This window comes from Filicampus tigris, chromosome 1, assembly GCF_054856515.1.
Source record: "Filicampus tigris isolate MCC_2025a chromosome 1, RoL_Ftig_1.0, whole genome shotgun sequence".
Lineage (NCBI taxonomy): Eukaryota > Metazoa > Chordata > Actinopteri > Syngnathiformes > Syngnathidae > Filicampus > Filicampus tigris.
This window is the reverse complement of record NC_141217.1, coordinates 6,779,555-6,793,343: the sequence shown is the minus strand read 5'-3', so window position 1 is coordinate 6,793,343 and position 13,789 is coordinate 6,779,555. Positions and strand designations below refer to the sequence as shown.

General features: G+C 39.9%; 1 protein-coding gene across 4 annotated transcripts in view; it reads left to right on the top strand.

Annotated features, from left to right (window-relative positions):
* Positions 1-13,789, top strand: part of nphp4 (nephronophthisis 4) — a 182,771-nt gene that overhangs the window by 33,896 nt on the left and 135,086 nt on the right. For all 4 annotated transcript variants that reach the window (XM_086049388.1, XM_086049379.1, XM_086049397.1 and 1 more), the window contains 2 exons: positions 2,939-3,088; positions 7,310-7,446. In XM_086049388.1, coding sequence (XP_085905514.1) covers positions 2,939-3,088; positions 7,310-7,446 — 287 coding nt within the window. The remainder of the gene's footprint in view (positions 1-2,938; positions 3,089-7,309; positions 7,447-13,789) is intronic.

Genomic DNA, 13,789 nt, shown 5'->3' with positions numbered 1-13,789 from the left:
CTTTATTTTTCTGTATTCACATCTGGGTCTGATAACCTAACTGGATAACACCTTGTGTTTGATCCACCCAGGTTTCATGTGAGCAAAAGAATTAGAATGTGACTGACAGGTGTGTTTTGTTGCCCCTATGTTTCCTCTTATAGTGTTTAGTCAAACAAAGCACTAAATGTGTATGCTCAGCTTCAGATTTTGGGGTTTGCCTGTGAACACATATACACTCAGTCGAGGTATATACAACATAATAACAGGACAGCTGTCGATGGATGAAAAGCGAACTTTTGTGAAGTTGATTGAAAAATGGAAAATCTATTAGGACTATAAATTGCACTCAAACCATAAGTTAAAAAAACCCTGCAGAATTGAAGAATAACAATCTACAGTTTATGAACAAAAGACAGCACCTTTTGTTTGAATCAACTCACTTTTACGTGAGCAAAAGTATTGGAACACATCACTAATGTGTGTTTGAGGTTGCTTAGGTGTTGGCTTTTAAATTCATTACTAAAACATAGATAGTACTTGTTTTTTGGCTTTGGGTTTCACCACTGAAAACTGCGTTTGTTGTTAACCAGAGAGCTCTCTCTTTTGGAAAAAAGCAATCCATTTTGAAGCTGACAGAAGAAGGAAAATCGATCAGAGCTATTGCACAAACATTGGGCATTACCAATACAAAAATTGGGAATGTCCTGAAAAAGAGCGAAACTTGTGGTGTACCAAAAACAGACATCGGACAGATCGGCCAAGTGTATCAACAGCAGTTGATGACAGAAACATCGTGAGAGTTGTGAAGAAACGTTGAAACGTAACAGTTCGTGACATCACTACCAAAATCCAAAGGGCAGGGGTGAAGATATCACAATCTACTGTTTGTAGGAGACTTGGAGAGAAGGACGCCCCACAATATGCAAACAAGTCATTAGCAAAAGGAATCAGAAGGCCAGTTGGAGAGATGAGCTACAAAAGTTTTGAATCAAAGTTTTAATAACTGATGAGACCAAGATTAAGGCTCAATCTCAAGACCACCCCTTACGTCTTCCCACTTCCCCCTTGAAATGCGCACTCACGAGAACCGAGACGTGTGCCAATTCTACGTAATCTTTAGGGTTCGGGTCATAGACAAGAGGTGTATAGCCCTGGAGCACGAAGACAGATCCCACACCAACCCAGATTCCACACGCCCCTCGGCAACAAATAGAAAATGGCTGCAGAAACGAGGACATCAACGAACGAGAAGATGCGGGAACCACATAAATATAAGTCATATTTATTGTGTTTTAATAGTAGTGAGGCATGGCAACGCAAGTGAAATTGGACGGCGGCATGGTGGAAATTAATGAACAAATGTTGCATCTGCTTACGACACAACCAGCACGCGGCTCGAAGTGATGATGTAGTGGATCTAGTGTGTTCCCATTTCCTAGATAGATTTTTTTTCCCCCCTTTGTCTTCACCTGTCCAAAGAAGGTAAAGGGAGAGGGGGGAGACAAAGCTTGAGGGTAAAGAGGAAGTAATTGGATTCAGCCTAACCTACCAAATTCATAGAAAGGCCCAAGTATGTCAAGTCAAATCTATGTATATAGCCCTTAATCACAGGAATGTCTCAAAGGGCTTTACATGCCGATAGCATACACATGACATCTCCTGATTTTAACCCCCAGGAGGGCAAGGAAAAACTGAAAAAAAACCCATCTGGGGTTAGGGTTAGGGTTAAATGAGAAACCTTGAGAAGGCACCACAGATGGGGGAATCCCATGTCATTCCAATAGTATGGAGAAAGAAAAGATCTGCTCATGATCCAAAACACACAAGATCACCTGTGAAGGATGGTGGAGGTAATGTCATGGTTTGAGATTGCATGGCTGCTTATGGAACCTGCTCACTAGTCTTTATGCTACGTTCCCACAATTCGCTTTATTCGCTTGCGTTTGACCGCAGGAAATTTTAAACCTGAATGCTGCAGCCGCTGATTCACGCACAGCGGAGAGGGGAGGGGCTTTGCGTGGTAGTAGAAGACGACAGCATTTTTCGACATCGCAATCAAGTGGCCGACACTGTGCTAATGCAAACAATATTGCCGTCTGGGTAAAGTTCAACATCTGAAAAAACAAAAAGTAAAAACATACCAGGTATACCAAACTCCTCGCTCACGGTTCTCCAAGGCTGCTCTCTTTTTTTCTTGTCCCACTACTGGTAGCTGGCCGTGTCATATAGGTCGGGATGATCACAAACGGCAAAAATAATCTTTTCCTCCATTTTGCTATCCACACAAATTCTGCTGAGTGTACAGGATGCTGTGTGTGGTACGTAGTACTCTCCGATGCTGATTGGCTGCCGCAAAGCGAAGAGGGGAAAAAAGTTAATCTGTTTTAACCGCGCCGAATGGATGGGTTTTCGGTGCTTTGCTCCGCTTCCCACTGCTCCAAACGCACATTCGCGCCGCCCCGCACACACTGCAAAGTTGCTGCTGTGTTAAAAGGCACTGTTAGGAAAGAATCTGTTCATGTACATACAAGTATATTTACATTTCAAAATCATTCTATAAAATCACATTTTTCAATACAGATATCTGCGGATTAGAACCCGGTGTGGCTTATATATCTTTTTGCATTATTTTTTAAAAAGTGGATGCGCCTTATATGAAGGTGCGGCTTATAGTCCAGAAATTACAGTAATTTACTTTCACTCTTTGAGTCACTATGGCAATAATGGAACTGTCCACCTGATTTTTTTTTCCATCTTTGTCAACAGTTCAGTCTTGATGTAAGCATGGGTTGTGAATGAACCCAACAAATTCTATTTAAATGTGGTCTGATCTGATGACAATTTCACAGTATTGTATGAAACTATTTTGTAATTAGCATAGCGGCGTGCCTGTGTCTTTTGAAATTGTATACGTACATACACGAGTTAAAGTGTATCCAAATTGTTGTGTTGACAGACAGTGAACATCTGAAAGCTAATGATGAAACACATTTGGAATGTGTGCTAAAAGGACACCCCGCACTGGCTCCCATGATGCACCTCCTTCCAGAGAATGTCCTCGTGTCCAGCAATGAAAACATTCCTGGGATTGCAGATTCTCCAACAGGTAAACGCTCCTTTTAAGTGATCATGTGGGGCCCATTTCACATGGAGGTCCTGATTCTTCCTGAGTCTATATTTAACTAGTTGGTATGCAATCGAGACAAGCACACAATGGAAAATTCGAAAACCCATTGATCTGCGAAGTTGTCAATATTGAAACTTGGAAACTGCCCGGGAGATTAACAACCTAATGGGAAATAACACAAATAAAATAGGTGTTATTTTACATATTAATGGTAATAAACTAGAAATTTGACAAATTGCAGGTTAACAGTAGACTGAAATGTACAAAAGTAGTTGATAAAAAAAATTCATCTGCCACAAATTTTATTCAATTTTTTATAATAAGAGACATTAAAGACGGAAAAAAAGTACATTGCATGCATGGTTGCAATCCATCCATCCATCCATCCATCCATTCGTCCATCCATTCATTCAATCATTTTCTAGGCTACTTATCCTGTTCCGGGTAGCCGGAGCCTATTGAAAGGCAGCCTATACCTTGGACTGGTTGCTAGTCAATAGCAGGGCAAGAATAGAGACAGACAACCATTCACACGCACATTCACACTGTCACTGAGTGGGAATTGAACCCATTCTGGTTCATGAAGTTTACAAATATTTACTGGAAAATGTCTGCCCCCTTGCAACCCTAGATGTGTAATGTACAACAATTTCCAAAAATGCAAATTCATCCATGCATTTACAATAATTCGATGAAAAAAATGAATAAAAAGCAACACTAAGCACTAAGCAGCAGTGATTGCTTAGTAAGATTTCTTCTCATCTAATTTTGATTAATGCACTTGTTAAATGCTAGGGGCCTGCTTTTACTAAGATTCCAAAAAGTATGCGTTAAATTTTCTCTTTAGTCTCACTGTTAGATTGTGCACGCTGTTGGCAACAGGTGAAAAAAGGGATGCAACATTGCCATTTTTCCCCCTCTCCTTTCTTGGTGAGTTTACGCAGTGATGCAGACAAGCCGCGAATTTACCCAGGCCGACTGAGCCATTATTTTTATCCCAAAGGTGACTTTATCAGGGAATTGCTCGAGAGGAGGACCGCAGCCCGGCTTGTTGTCGCTGTGGTGATGGCTTTGCACATGAAATATCCCGACTGCTTGTTTCCCTTATTTAAAAGTGGGTTTTACCATGTAAAATTGGTCTGAACCAGTTATGTCCAGTGGCAACATGCTTTGCAAACATGCAAATAAGGCTATCCTAAAAACACAATTATTTGGCCAGGAAAACTCAATATTTGCCATAATTTTAGAGCAATTTTTTTGTTTTAATAACATTTATTCGGGATAAAGAACAAAGCTGGTTCAAATAACTTCAGTTTTTACTGTTAGCATGGAGTCCAATTAAATGGCATGAGAACAGGGTCAAAGATGACAAGTTACAAAATAGACTTCAGAAGCTAGTGTTGTGTACATTTTTGGCAGTTTGTACCTCCAGCCTCCTTGGTAACTTTTTTTCAATCAAAACTTGAAAAGTCTAAAGTGCTCAGGAAGTGAGTTACTCAGAGGGAATGCAATGAAGTATGTCAGTGCAGAGCTGCAATAACTGTGAGTTTGTGCAAGGTGTGGTAACAGGCTAATCCTCGTCATGTTCTGGCTCTGTGAGCAGGGGACACCTAAGCTGCCTTTTAAGACCCCACTGGCTTGATATTCACACTGCTTTCAAAACAATGCGCTCTCAAGACAACAGCTGCAATCAAATGCTCCATGGTTACATTTACTGCTCCTGAAGAGATTAAAATCACAGGCTTGATCTGTTGTGTCTGAGAGGTGTGATCGTGTACTGTGTTTCTCTTTAGCCAAATGAAAACCATCACTCACTTCTGTGTTTGTTTTGGAGTCGCAGGCATTTGACAGCGTGGTGCACTGCAGTGGAGCAGTCGCTCGGAACATTTTAGTACCATAGCACCTTGCATTCCTCAAAGGTTGTTCTATTGAGTGTTGGCTTTTGAGTAAATTCTCATGAGATTACATTGCTTAGCTAGGCATTCTTATACTGTCATTGTGACTTGGGTTAACTAAGAGCAGAAAGACCAACCAATATGCTATTTTAAATGTGTCATTTAAATTGTGCTGTTTGAGGCCACAAAAGGAGTAAAGAATAAAATCCAGTCCCACTACCCGTGTATTATGGAATGTCTATTAAATCAACCCATTTAGACACAAGTTCACGAAATAACTACTAATTTAGTCTGAGCCTGAGGGCAAATCTTGTGATGTTACTCTATACTCGAGCAGTATTATGGGGAAAAAAAAGTTCAATGACCCTTTGCGTAGGTGTGAACCACTGGCCATGAAACAACATACAGTATTACATACATATTGGGTCTGATCTTTCTTTCAGTTGTCAACTAAAACTAAACTGCGATTGCATTGCCTTTAGTGCTGGTCATAGGTGGGCTATTTAGTAAAGTTTGCCGGTCCGCCATTCGTCATCCGTTAGCAGCCTGGGCACCCGTCCGTCATCCATTAGTCCGTCATTTTTTCAAGCCGAACCAAACTAATCGTCCGTCGGTCAGTCTGTCATGTTATTTTTATCGTGCTTCCATCAGTAAACGCCAAAGATCAATTGTCGTTTCCGGAAAAAAAAAGGGTCGATCAGATTCCATCCATCCATCCATTAATCATCGGAACCAATTTGATCAAAATGGGAAATGGAGTGCGCTATCTACGTCATGTGTCAAGTCTGCTTAAACAGCTTTATACTCTCATACATTTGACATTTCACAAAGCACTTATTTGCCAATCTATTGAAATGTTAAGTGGGAGCCTGCTGCCGCTTTAACTCTTAAAAGTTTAACTTTAAAGTTTAGTGTACCTTAACCAGAATCCCTTTCCACGTTGTTGCTAAAAATACAATCCTGGTGGATTAAAATGCTTCCTAGTCCTTGTGCAAACCGAAATAAAGTTGCCATGACAATAAATGAATGTTTTTACTTTGACTTTGATGTCGTCTTCGTCTGCTTCTATTACTGCTTCTTCTCCTTCTCCTTATTCTACTCATTTTTCTTCTTTTCTTCTCCTTCTTCTATCTTTTAATGGTTGGCAAACAACTTTTGGTGCATTATTGCCACCTTGTGAAATGGAGTGTGGCGCTGCAAAATACAATTTCACAACCTCCTAAGCCTACTCTTTCCAAAAATACAAATAGAAATGTAAAATTTAACTCACAAGAACTTCTCTGTAAAACTGTTTCTGTATTAAAAGCTACTTTATTTCCTCTTAGCTCATTAATTCGTTTTTGCCCTCCCAGCCTGACAACTCATGATTCTGTCTTTTGTGCATACCACCACCTACTGTACATATACAGTCACTGCAGTCTACTCAAGCAAGCCTGCTGTCATAACAAACACACGCGAGACAGGTGGGGTGCGTTTCCATCTCGTCAGCAAAGCGGGCGTCCGTCAATGATGGACTGTGAGGTCCGTCGGGACTTGACCCGGTTAATGAAGATTAAACTGATGGACGAAATCCACTTTCTTCTGTGCTTAGTCTCTCTTTTTTCATATATATATATTTTTTTAAAGTTTCCCCTCTATCCTCTAAGGTTAGCAAAACGGGCGACCGTCTGGTGCCACGGCATGTCCACACTCGCAGTGTTAACTTAAGTATCGGTTAATCCAATAGCTGTTGCGATATGTCATCTTGAACCAAAGTGGTTAATGTTGTCATACATAAAAGCAACTGTTGAAGTGGCTTTACAGTATACAAACAATGAAAGTGTCAACTTGATTTTTAGCTTAAAGCCGTGAACAGAATTTTATTGAAGAATCCCTTGGGTCCGTGTAAGTAAGGCTGCCGTGACCCAGCTGGGTGTGGAAGCAAACACTAAGCATACAAGCAAATGTTCTGCTCAGTTTCTTAGATAGTGCTCACGTCTATGTTGTGCTGGCATAGCTGCAACACTGAATCATGTCTTTTCTACTCTCATTCTCTGCTTGACAGCGTGAATCGAGTTGTGCCAGAATAATGTTTCGAGGAATAAAAGAGTCGTCATTTACATAAAACAGTCTTTTGCACATGTAACTTTCAGTTTATTTCGTAATGTTGTTTTGTAGCTGCCATCCAACATAGCAAAGCTGAAATTCAGTGAAAAGAGGGCAAATGCCCGAAGCCAAGCTGGAATGCTCTCCGAAGCAAAGAAGGAAATCCCAGAGATGCAAATGGAATGAACATACTTTGATGCTAAGTTTTTGCTGTCAACAGGGGATGCACTTTTGAAACCTATGCTGCTCAAGATGCTGCCCTTCACCCTGAGCAGACTGACAATCTGCCTCCAGCCATCCCTCGAGGCCTTCGAGAGTCAGCTGCTGCAGCTCATCAATGCCGACTGCCAGAACACGGTAAAGCCTTTCTGCCATGACATGCTTGGCCTTTATCCGCCTTCACATGCCACATGGGTGATTACTGGAACAAATCACCTATTAAATGAGCTCTTGGGTTGTATTTCATTTTATTATTTTTATTTTATTGCTTGCGCACCAAAGATGAGAGGTTATTGAGAGCCAAAACTTTGACAACACAGACCTCCAAAAGACGTTTGTCTACTTTCAAATCCATACATGAGCTACAGAATGGTACAGAATAATCCAGCATTTTGCAAAAATTAGAATCCAATCCTTTATAAGCAGTACAAATTACAATAAATTGAATGGGATTTTGTATTTAAAAAATGACCAAATGTACAATTACCATCAGAATGAAATTTTGACCCTGACTCTGCTATCACATTTGTTCAAATGTGGGTAAAATGTGTTGGATTATTCTGAATACGGTGTAATTGTTCTCAAACTTTTGTGTCATAGAATATTTTTTATGCTTGTTTTAAAGAATATTTGATTTGAATTATTTCATATTTTTTCCCCAACAATTAAAAGAAACATTGGAAAATATGAATCATAGTGTTACCTTTATATATATTATTTATCTTTCAAGACACCTAGTGATATTACTTATTGTATTGCTCTACATACCTAAAGATGAAATATGTATATTTGAAGTGTTTTGGGTGTACTCCTGCACATAGTGTATACACTGACAACATTCGAGGTTTCGAGGCACATTTGACATATAAAAGATAACCTTGATAGCCTTGACACACCTCTAAAAGGATTATTTCCTCCGCTCTTCTTTATCTCAATCTTTATTCATGCAATCTCCAAACATAATGTTTTTTTTGTTTTTTTTATACAGCTGCCACTGCACATTACCTCCCAATGAAATGTGTCATAGTAATGTATTCACTCCTTGTTGGGGTCCAAAGAAACCGGATACTTAATCATATTTGACATCTGCAAAAGTGGCCTTGCTATTCTTGTTTGACTGCAGGGTTGAGCATACATACTAATGTTAGTTTTGCGTCCAAGGATGTATAGTTTGCTCATTATTCTTTTTCTGCTCCTCTTTATCGCGCTTCATAGCAGCTCCGCCACGCCAAATTCAAACGAATGAATAAAAAAATAGATATTTATATTGGCTCATAATTTTTTTCCAGCCAAAACAGTCATCGATTCCAAAAGCTTTTTCAATAACAAAATCAAAGGGGAGGTCATGGAGAGAAAAGTGATGAAGTAATAATGAAGCCAGGACATTACTAAGCTTTTCATATTTTATTTCAGTTACCATTGCTGCAGTTTACAGCCACAAGGAGGCATATTCACATATAGCAAATCGTCGCTGTCCTGTGAAAAACACACATCTCCAGTTTTGGAAACGTTTTTTAATTTTCACATTAATGCAATGTCTGTAGCACGGAAACACCATTCATGTAAAAATAAGAAAAATGGAGGTAAGTGTTTTTCACAGGACAGTGACGAAATACAGTGATACCGCTAACATCCACCATGTTGTTACCAATTCCACTCCCAGCTGGCTCACATTTCTTCTTCTACTCATAAACACTGCAATGACAATGTCACTACACTCACCTACAGGCCAATACCAGCTGCTCACAGTACCCAGGCCCCATTATCATTACCACCACCGGACATCTTTTCCATTGAAACCATCACCGGCAGACGCTTCCCTCGCACACACAAACAACGTGGTTTTAACAGTGGTAATCTGGTATTTGTTAATACTGCTCATCCATACCATGAGCGCACGTCCAACACAATAATTAACCTGGCCGTGCTGAATGTGCGCTCCCTTTTAAATAAAACTTTTATCATAAACTACCTGTTTTTAGACAATATTTTTCATGGTATTCTTTTATCCGAGACATGGCTTGGTATAGATGCTCCAGTTGCTATCACCGAGGCTTGCCCACCAAATTTTAACTTTTTATTTTCTACCAGGGATGGGAAAAGAGGAGGCGGGACTGCATCATTTTTTATTAATACTCTTTTCTCAAAGGATATTATTTTCAGCAGCTATTTATCATTCGAACATCACAGCCTTTGTTTTTAGCAGTCCCCCTATTCTCTTCATTACCGTTTACAGACCTCCCCATCATTCCACTTCTTTTATTACAGAATTTTCAGAATTCTTATCCATTTTATATTCCAGTTATAACAGGATTTTAATAACTGCCGATTTTAATGTACACGTGGACAACATCTCGGACCCACTATTCAGAGAATTTTTAAACCTTTTAAACTGCTTGGATTTTAAACACCACGTCTTGCAGCCAACTCACAACAGAGGACACTCCCTGGATTTAGTCATAACCTATGGCCTTTCTGCTGGTGTGTCCTCTGTTGTTGACTTGGCAGTGTCAGACCACTACTGTGTCTATTTTAACATCGCCAGTTGTAACCATGTAGCAGCCTCGGTGAGAACAGTGAAGAAACGCAACCTATCTTCTGAGGTGGCTGCAAATTTTATCAAGATCTTAAAAAGCACTCCTGCTGACATTTTTCCTCCACCCTGTGATCTTATTGTTGACAATTTTAACCTAAATCTGAAATCATCATTAGATTCAGTAGCTCCACTTTTAATTAAAACAACAAAAACAAAGACTGTACCCCCGTGGAGAAACAATGCAATCTAAACATCAAAGAAAAAATATAGGAGTGCAGAGAGGTGGAGAAAAAGTAAACTTACAGTACACTACGAAATATTATGTGAACAACTGAAATCCTACAATAAAACAGTCAAACTGGCAAGAACTTCCTATTTCTCAAACCTCATTACAGTTAATAAAATCAACCCCAGAGTTCTCTTCTCCACCTTTGAACTTTTAACTAGCTCTGATTTTAACAAGTCCCCACAGAGACCAACAGACGCTCTCTGTGAGGACTTTGCAGACCACTTCAGAAGTAAAATCGATGACAAAAGATCCAGTCTTTTAGCCTGTCAAAACACAAGTTTTGATAAACCTGGACAATCATATTTACATGAGCAAACGCTGGAAAGTTTTGCCCTGGTTGATGCAAGGACACTTGGTCGAGTTTTCTCCCAGGTAAATCCAACAACCTGCCTTTTGGATCCAATTCCCACATTTCTTTTTAAGACATTTTATGGATTCTTTGAGGAACATATTTTAAATATAGCCAATTGCTCTCTTCAGACGGGCGTCTTCCCACTGCCTTTAAAACAGCGGTGATAAAGCCCCTTCTGAAGAAGAGCAATTCTGACCCGAGCGTTTTTAATAATTACAGACCTGTAGAGATTTGAGAAAAACTGGTTTTCCTCCAGTTAAATCATTTTTTAAATACAAATAATATTTTGAAGGAATATCAATCTGGTTTTAGGATGAACCACAATACGGAGACTGCTCTTTTAAGGATTTTAAATGATATTAGGTGCACAGCAGACGCGAGAAAACTCTTGGTGCTACTTGATCTAAGTGCTGCTTTTGATACAGTAAATCACCAAATTTTATTAAATACACTTAAAAACCTAGCGGGCATCTCTGGTACTGTTTTTAACTGGTTTTATTCCTATCTCACAGACCGATGTTTCTCTGTAAGTATCCTTCGGAACCCATGAAATTAAATGTGGGGTTCCCCAAGGTTCGATTTTAGGCCCCCTACTTTTTAATCTTTATATGTTTCCCCTTGGGGATGTCATTAGGGTACACGGCATCAGCTTTCACAGCTATGCTGATGACACACAGCTGTATATTGTCTCCTGATGACACAGGACCCATTGATACCCTTTTAAATTGCATTTTAGATATTAAGTCATGGATGGCAGATAATTTCCTACAGCTCAATCAGGACAAAACTGAGGTTTTAGTTATCGGTCAGAGAGAGAAACTTTTACCAAAACTACAAGTTTTTAATCCTTCACATTGTGTGAAGAACCTGGGCGTCATTTTTTACTCTGAGCTCAGTTTTATTCCTGATATTAAAAATGTAACCAAGATTGTTTTTTATCACCTTAAGAATATCGCCAGAATCCACCAGTTTCTCTCTCAGGCTAACACGGTAGTGCTGATGCATGCTTTTATTTCCTGACGTTTAGATTACTGTAATGCCCTGCTCTCTGGCCTCCCCAAAAAGAGTATTTCACCATTACAACTACTGCAGAATTCAGCCGCTGGGGCGCTGACGAGATCCAGAGGGCGGGAGCACATTACACCAGTTTTAAAATTGCTGCATTGGCTCCCCGTGTGTTTCAGGATCGATTTTAAGGTACTTTTATTAGTTTATAAATGTGTTAATGGTCTTGGGCCATCTTATTTATCTGATTTGCTTTTATCATACCAACCCTCGCAGATCCTGAGGTCCTCTGGCACCGGCCTGTTAATTATTCCTAGGATGAGGACCAAAACGCCTGGCGAGGCTGCATTCAGCCATTTTGGTCCTCACCTTTGGAATAGCCTGCCAGAGCGGTCAGGTCCGCAGAGACTGTTGATATTTTTAAGAGGAAGCTCAAGACACACCTTTTTAGTTTGGCTTTCAACAAATTTTATGTAATTTATCTTTTCTTTTGATTGAAGATTATTTTTATTTTACTGGTTTTAGTCCTTAGGCTATACTACTGTTTTGTTGTTCTCTGCTGTTGTTAGCTTTTAGCTCTAGTGTTTCCTCATAGTTGGGTGGGGTGGCTGCCCTTCCCGCGGGGGCTGTCATCGAAGGGACTCCTTGGGTCCGGGTGGCCGGCGGCCTCTACACTTTGTGTGGAGTCCACCTGTCTAATCTGGGCCGGGGGTCTCTGTGGTGGTGACACCTCTGTGGCCGTGGGCTGTGATTCCCCTCAGCGCAGATGAGCTCCCCTTGGTTACCCTATCCTCATATGGTTTCTCTGCCTTGTCATGTCTTTTTAACACATTTGATCAGGTTGTGCACTTTGTGTGGGTGTGTGTGAGTGAGTGCTGATGTACTGGTGGATATATGTCTTGGGGTTGTTGGGAGGGAGGGCGTGAACAGATCTTCTTTTTATGTTGTGTTTTGGATGTTTTACAGCACTTTGAGTTGCATTTTTCTGTATGAAAAGTCCTATATAAATAAAATGTGATTGATTGATGTTACACACATTACTCAATAATGGCTGTCCTTTCGAGTAACTAATAATCGACATATTACTATATCTACTATAGTAATCTGATTAAAGTTACAATTTAAAAACTTTATGCGTTACTTTGTAACAAAATGTGCAACTGTAGTATGTCTATTCTTAGGGAAGACAATAGCAGACAATTGCCACAGGCTGCAGAAGTGAGTAACATGAGGCGCAAGTCATTGATCACCACACCAAATTCAGCCACGGTCTGTTACATGCATGATTTGCACATGCGACACAACGAATAGTTAACAAATGATGAAATAAAGGAGGTAAAGCACACCCTTTTATGAACAAACACGCAAACAACAAACAACTTGTGACATAATGTATGTAATATAAAAGTAATAAAAGGAAAATATTTACATATTCAACCGTGAAGCATTATGGGATTAGGTCATTTACGTCCTATCAACCGGGTTAAAAATAACACAAATTTTGGTAAAAAATGTACCAATCCACTACTTGGGTCAATTTGGCCCAATTTCTGGGTTGTTTTTGTAGAAAACAACCCCCAAAATGGGTAGTTTTGGACAAAAACACCCAAAATATTATTAATATTTAATGTTTGATATGTATTATTTTATATAATAAGAATATGGGTCAAATTGATGCAAATAGTGGATCGGTCCATTTTGAACCCCAAATTGTGTTATTTTTGACCCAACTGTTTTTAGAGTGCACATTGCCATGTCACATGCCTGCTGTTAAAATAGGAAGCTGATTATGTTCACTGAATTCTAACACAAACCTATATGCCTGGTTTGCTTTAGAGACACTCGGAAAGAGTCACAACTACTACACTGAACTCAAAAGTTACAACAGCATTTTTTCCCCCACAAGAAACATTGACAGTTTGTTTCAAGTTCATGAGGAGTTAGTAAATGTGTGTCTGTACTGATGTTCAGTGTAATAGCATAAGTAGCCGTTAGGTGGCACCTGTGCCGGAGATCTGAAAAGAGAGTGTGCACAAGCAGAAAAGTGTTGTGCGTTGGCTGGAGGGAAGCAAGTGAGAATCACACCGAAGCCTCCTGTGTCTTTTATAAATTTTACAACCCTTACAACATGGTGTCAGAATGCGCCAAACTGACTGTGAGTATAAATAAAGTAGGCGTTAAGCAGTAAGTGTTGAGTGGAGTGGGTCCGGCCGGACAAAATTGCGGATAAACGGATGGCGGAAGGGTATCCCGGCTGCAGGCGGCGATAAACGGATCACAAATTTTTAGTAAAATGCCC